This window comes from Stenella coeruleoalba, assembly GCF_951394435.1.
Source record: "Stenella coeruleoalba genome assembly, chromosome: 2".
NCBI classification, from domain to species: Eukaryota; Metazoa; Chordata; class Mammalia; order Artiodactyla; family Delphinidae; genus Stenella; species Stenella coeruleoalba.
Genome location: NC_137147.1, coordinates 148,283,469 through 148,290,905, shown reverse-complemented (window position 1 = coordinate 148,290,905; position 7,437 = coordinate 148,283,469). Strand labels below are relative to the sequence as shown.

General features: G+C 34.7%; 1 protein-coding gene across 1 annotated transcript in view; it reads right to left on the bottom strand.

Annotated features, from left to right (window-relative positions):
- Window positions 1-428: 428 nt before the first annotated feature.
- Window positions 429-7,437, bottom strand: part of ADAM10 (ADAM metallopeptidase domain 10) — a 111,193-nt gene continuing 104,184 nt past the window's right edge. The window contains exons 15-16 of the mRNA XM_079914873.1: window positions 4,445-4,571; window positions 429-2,680 (exon numbers count right to left, since the gene is read on the bottom strand). Coding sequence (XP_079770999.1) covers window positions 2,586-2,680; window positions 4,445-4,571 — 222 coding nt within the window. The 3' untranslated portion in view covers window positions 429-2,585. The remainder of the gene's footprint in view (window positions 2,681-4,444; window positions 4,572-7,437) is intronic.

The following is a 7,437-nucleotide window of genomic DNA, read 5'->3' as shown; positions in this document are numbered from 1 at the left end:
CTCTTCTTATTTGCTATGAATTTGACAAAGCAGGAAAACGTGGCTCAAATTTTTTAAATACACTTATCATCAAACTAGACTTTTAAAATAAATGAGGTACTTAGCATTCAAAACTTTGCAAAATATATATGAGACCAGTTTCCAAAATGACTCAGCTCTTCTGCTAAGACAGACACGTTTAAGCACTTTGAATATTGATTAGAAATAATGTAAAGCAGTTGAGACTGTTTTTCAAATGTTCATTGTGTGTAGAAAGAGATATCTAATAATAAAATTTTTACATGAAGTCTTAATTAGGAATAAAGATATCTGTACTTGTGTGGGAAGAGACCATCCTTTCTGCGTAACAATCTCTTTCATTTAGTAAGGACAAGCTGCCTTGCCGGAAGCTTCTTTTGATAGTTCTCAGAGCTCAAAGAGTATGAAACCTTCAAGACAATTTCATCAAGTCTATTTATTAATGCATTTCAAGTTTCAAAAAACCTTACATCTTTGCACAATACTTTATTTTTTGCAATTTTTAGTAAAAATTTCCAAAGTGAACAAAAAGATACTGTATAAAACACAGTGGACATTAAACTGACAGTAGTATTAGATCTCATTTGTCTTGATCCTTTTGTTTTACCACATCTTGATTTGCAGTGGAAAGAGTTCAGTGCACGCATCTCTTTTCAGAAAACATTTAACTTAGACTCAAAATAAAATGGGGCAGTATGTACCTGCCAAAACCCTACCACAGGATAACATTACAAGCAAAAAATGTACATGTTCCAAAGTCTACCACACTCAAGAAGTTACTAATAACTCTTGCAGAGTAAAAGTCACCATTTTAGAAATGCAAACCCACTTCCAACCTTTGCACAGTCCGAAAACAAAGGCATTTAAATGATTTAAAAGCAATTACATATATATATCTACCTACCTGTTTGTTTAGAATTATTTATAGTCTATCTGGGGTTTCATGTACAAAATTCGTCTCTAAATCATGTACAAAAAGCTGTATTTTGAAAAAAGTCACCACATACTGTACAAGTTTACAAGGAAGAGATCCCATTATTTTCTCTAGCATTTTTGGCCTTGCTGGCTTGCGTCACATTATGAGAATGATTGTGTAAACCTTATACTCTTAAGAAAAAAAGAAAAAAGAAAAAAAGCCAAACACAAATCTTTTCAACTTTCCCTAAATCTGCCTCCTATGTGAAGCCAGGAAAATCATAGCTGTTTACTTCTAATTTAAGTGATATAGCTGGAAAACAAGAAGCAATAAATATGTCACAAGCTTAAAGGTTTTTTGTAATGCCCCCTTCCATTCCTGCATAGCAATAAGCCTGTTAATACATTAAATGCTTTTGCCTTCTTTCTTTAAAAAGCCAATTATTTACACCTGTTTAAAAAATAAATTTGGAATGGGACATTGTGCTGTTTCACCTTCATTGCAGTTAAAATATTTTAGGGAAAAAAAATGTCAGAAGGCCTAGCTACAATTTTAACTACTGGTTGAGCAAATCACTCTTCTTTAGTGGTTACCAATGATCAGTGATGATATGCTGAAAACGCTGTTCAAATATTTTGATAAAATAGAGACACAGCTTTTCTTTTCCGTATCAGACAAAACCAAAACATAATTAGCATACAAATAAGAGGCTGCAAATAAAAAGAATCATTTCACTGACATAACTGCTACCAAACATGAATAAAACTTCACCTATCACTTCAAAAATGGAATTGAATTAGAAAGTTTAAAATAAGTAAGTGGAAATCAGACATTTACATAAAGAACTAAGCCTGAAGTAGTAGTATGCTGCATATGTCCAGTTTGCACTTAACTGTGTTCTTCAGCATCATCACTCTTGTGCTCTTAGCAGCCATTTGATAAAACAAAATGAATATCAGAACCAACTCCATCACAAGGAAAAGGTAAACTGATTCTCGTTTCAAAACTGCCTGTGTAAAGCATTACAGAATCCTGGACCACTGAATACCACCATTCTCTGTTATCCTGAGTATGTCAATTAAACAGTAATTTTTCATTAAGAGCGGAAAAATTTTATAATACAAAGAAACATCCATATTGCAATTTCTGTTTACAATTGCACACAGGAGTACAGTGTACGTAAGAAATACATGTCTGCATATAACAAGGTATGTACATTGGCAAGTGATGTCTCCAATGTTGAGGTGGTCGAGCCTCCTAGCCTTGATTGGCAGTTGAAAAAAATATATATATTTCAATTTGTGATAAAAGTTTATCGAGAGCCAAGTTTGCCTGCAAGTGAAGAAAATGCAGCAACGAAGAACAGGGAACACGGGGCACATAATAATATGCTAAGACTTTGTGCCATTAGGTTAAAAATATCTGTCCATAAGAAAATTGGGTTCCTTTTTCACATCCCACCCCCAAATTGGAATTTTCAGGCTTTAAAATTTAAGTAATTCCACCTGATCTGAGGACATGATCTCTTGCCATTTTTTTCTTCAACTGTTATTTGTGAGGGTTTAGTTTGGGGATGATGATTTAATAGGTTTCTCTTTGGAGTGAAGTTTTCCCATTGTAGGCACTAGGAAGAACCAAGGCAAAAGCTGAGTTAACGTCTCATGTGTCCCATCTGATAACTCTCCCGGGGCCTCTGACGCTGGGGTTGCTGAATGGGCTGGGGAGGTCTCCTCCTCTTTAAAGTGCCTGTGCGTCACAAACAAAAGCAAGAGAGATTTACCATGAGCTTTTTAATCTTTAAAAACAAAGCTGCCATTTCAGTTAAAAAAAAAAAAAAAGGGGGGGAAAAGAAAAAAGGTTCTAGATCAGCATTGTCCGAAACAAATATGATATGAGCCGTATATGTAAGTTTCTATTTTCTGGTAACCACAGTGAAAAAAGTTAGAGAAACAGGTAAAATAATTTTAATAATATTTTTATTTCATTTAACCCAATATAGTCAAAATACTATCATTTCAAGATGTAATCAATATAAAGAATCATTAATGAAATATTTCATTTTTTAAATACTAAGTCTTCAGAGTCTGTATGTATTTTATATTTACAATACATCTCAATTGAGACTAGCCACATTTCAAGTGCTTAACAGCTACAACTATTAGATTAATATGGGTCTGAGGAGAGACTCCATGAGGAAGAAATTGCTGGGTGTCTTCGAGCAAATGACTTAGCCTCTCTGAAACTCAGATGACTAACAAGTCTGTACAACAGGGATAATAACTAACTCAGATAGTCTGTTGTGAGGATTATATGATAATTCACGAAAAAGTGCTCAACAGTTTTTGAGAGCATTCAATAAACAACAGTTAAGAGCTGGAAAATCCTTAAAATGAAATTAAAAGAATTGCATCATTAAATGAGGCCATAATTGGTAATGTATCTAAAAAGTGTCACTTGGCCCTTGGAAATCCCTAAGAAACTGACATCAGTTCCAGAGTGCTAACTTGCTAATTTACAAAAAGCAATGACATCAAAATCAAATTTCCTTTGATTCCCACCAAGATACTGTCCCAGCATGACCACTGACCTCTCTTGCCTTAAGATAGGTAAATATAGGGGAACAACTGAGGGAAAATGGAGAAAATTATAAGAAACCCCTAGCTTTAAACAACTTTGTGTAGGGCAGTGGATTTGGCCTGAGGCAAGAGGCTTCAATGAGAAGTGAGTGGGGGGCAGGAGAGGGAACTACTGCCATTTACCTGGGCCTTGGGACAGTGTTGTCCCACACCTACTTCGCAGGTGTCCCGAGGGGAGCGTGGAAGCGACACCTACCTTGGGGAGGGGGTGGGAGAGACAGGTGGGGGCCTAAACAACCCACAGCAGTTGCTTCCTTACCTTCCTTCTCCAAATCCCCTTGTCTAAAGAGGGTATCTCCTCCCAGCCCTGTCTCCCTGAGAGGTAAAGGGTGGTGGAGACAAAACCTTAGGAGTTGTTTTCAGAGATGGAGAATAACTATGGTTGTTTGGTGACTGAAGCCTCTACACTACGACTCTCCCACAGACTGGAACTTGTATTTCCCCATAAGCATCATCCCTAGGGAAAATGACTTTACGTGCCAGAAAATATTTCAAGAGCACGAACGTTAAAAACCATAACTGAAGCATAGCTATTAGAATAGAAAGAACAATCATTTAGAAGTAGTCTATCATAATAAAACCAAAAAGGGAAGATTTTTGGATTTTTTTTTAAAGGATATATTAGCATTAGCAAAGGATATATTAGCATTTTTTAAAAAGGATATATTAGCATTAAATCGGCAGCCATAAGCTAGACTGGGTTGATTAAAAAAAACAAAAAAAACACACACTTAAAAATCAACTACATAATTCAGCCAATAATCCCATTCTCAAGGAGAAAGTATTATATATTAGTTACTGAAGACTCATTTATAATTCAGTTCTACTTGCTAAATGGTTCTGAGTAATAAAAATATTGCTCATATTGTCTTACCTGGAAGAGGTTTAGGAGGAGGCAACTTTGGATTACTACTTGGAGTATGAACACTGCATATCTTAATAAAACCGGCCATTAACATGATCAGGGCAATTCCCATAAGTAATACTGCCCACCAATAAGCCTAGAAATAAACAGATTTTTCCACTGAAAAAACTATAAAATATTTTAGAGTATTTTACATTATATAAAATATACAATAGGATACATTACATTTTAATTTTTAAAGAACATCTGTTCATTGGGAGTTGTAGATATCACGTAAAAGCACATATATATTAATCTCTAAATAAAAAGTACAAAGGCGAAAACAAAAATCACCCATAATTTCACTTCCTAGAGGAAACCACTAAATCTTATTTTCATTTCAGTCTCTATTCTATATAACTATGTTTGTCATACTCAGAAAAACACACGTGCAAAACTGGGGTCATCCTGCATATAGTTTATATTGCATTTTCCCATGTTACTAAATATTTTCTGATTTAAATACTTCCTTCCCTTCTTTTACCTGTTACTCTTACAGACTTTGCTTTTTATACTATCCAGTGACTTAGAAGGTATATAACTTGCTTTAAATTCTACTAGATAGATTTTTAAAATATTCTTTAACCTATATTTTTTTCTAATCATCAAAGCTAAGACTGAAATTCTATCTTTTTTGAGACCCCTCTTTCCTGTTTCTCTATTTCATTTGGAACTTGAGTCCCAGACTACTGTTATTAAATTATTCCTATACAATGTATCTTAGTTCTCATTATATATATATATATATATATATATATATATATATATATAAAATATCTATTACATATATACTCACTTATTTAAAGGTTAACTGTCTTCTTTAATATGAAAAGTGGAAGGATACACACATTCTAGAAGCAGGTAAAGTTTACCTCTAAGAAGGTACTAAAAAATTTCATTTCCAACTTAAGTCAAATTAAATCAATTAGCCAAACAAAAAACCTTCAAAAACTACTGACATAATCTTATTTATAGAAAAATTACTGTTGCCATTCTTAATAAATTTAAGTCTATTTTGCAATTCAAAATATTCAATTTTTGTCTTAAGATAGCATGTACTAATAAACATCATACAAAATAGTAACAACTAGAAAACTATGAACCTTATATTGGCTTACGCAGATTGTTATAATACATATATAGTTATTGCTAATTATTGCCAATAAAACTCCCATTTAAGAAGCGCTTCTCGGATCTGGGGCCTTAAAACCAGCAGTCTACTACTTCTATACTGTTTTCTTTATCCAGCAGTGACAGTATAATTAAAGAAACAGAAGCGGAAATAAAAATGAATGTTGTGGTAAAATACCCCAAGCCACCTTCCCCGTGTGTGCATAAAGCCTTTCATATATATATATATATATATATATATATATATATATATATATATATATATATAAACATATCAATTTAATTTTGAAAGAATCCCAAACTTTTAGAAAAGTTCCAAGTACAGTACAAAGAAGTTTGTAAAATCTGGAACCATCTGAGAGTAAACTGCTACCATGATGTCCTGTTACACTTGAACAATTCAGCATATAGTTCCTGCAACTTAAGGGGGTTTTCCTAGATATTAAGGGGGTTTTCCTAGATAATCATAACAAAATCAGGAAATTGGCATTGTTACATCACTACCATTTAATCCTCAGACCTCCTCATTCAAGTTTTGCCATATGTCCCAATGCCATCCGATTCAGAACTGTGCTGCATTTACCAGCTGTGTTTCTTTAGTCCCCCGCAATCTGGAAACAATCCACAGTCTTCCCTTAGTTTATATAACTTGACACTTTTGAAGATTACAGGTCAGTTATTTTGCATTGGAATGTCCCTCAATTGGGGTTTCTCAGATGTTTCTTTATTATTAGATTCAGGTCATACATCTTTAGTAAGAATATCTCAGAAGTGATGCTGTATTCTTCTCATTGCATCCAACCAGGTGACACATGACTTTGATCTCATTACTAAGGACGTTAACTGGATCACTTGACCAAGGTGTTAACTGCCAAACTTTACCAAAAAGATACTCTTCTCTTTTGTAGTCAATGAGTATTTTGTACGGACATAATTTAGAACTATATAAATATTTTATTCTTCATAAAACTTTAAATTTATTTATTCCCTCATGATTTCCTATTTTCCTTAATGGGTTATAATCCATTACTATCATTATTGTGTCTTTTGGGCATGTCCTCACCATTCTTTGAGCACTTCAGTTGGCACAAGGAGTTACAGGTTCATCTTGTTCTTTCCCTGCCCCAGCACTGGAATCAGTCATTTCTCCAAGGAGCCCTAGTTCCTTTAAAAACTGGCCCTCCTAAGCAGACACCCTCCTCACAATACTTGTACTCTGACATCACAAGCCAGTCACCCCTCCACAGGGTTCAAAGGGCACCCTGCCCTGTGCCAGTACAGCTCCCCTCACCAGGCATGGATGCCTTGCTTGGCCTCACCTAATTGCCTTTAGGAATGAAGTGTTCAAGAAAGGAGAGAGCAAGGGGTGATGCAAGTCAGCCTTACTGCCGAAAGATTTATCTTTAAAGAGAAGCTACAAATCTGAATTTTTACATGAAATCTGTTTTTAAATGCTAACAACTCATTCAAAATTTCTAAAAACAACAGGTAGACCATACAAGACACATTTGCCGGGCTGAATCTGGCTTGGAAACCACAGCTTACAATCTACTTTTCAGAAGCCATTTCTTGCATCCTACTGAGATTGCCAGATAGTTTTCTAAAACTTTCTTTTGGTTTCTGTAGAAAATAATTTTCAGAGCACTGCTCTTCCCTGTGAGTCTTTAGGTTAATATTCCCCTTCCCTTGTTAAATAAATTTCCCACAGGCTCCTGTTGTTTTTCCTGTTTTATTCATCCTCAAATAACAGACCTGCTATTTATCAAAAAAAAAGGCAGGGTTTAAGTCCTGTCCTCAGTCTGTCAACTCAAGTGCTGGCTGATTCCTCTCTT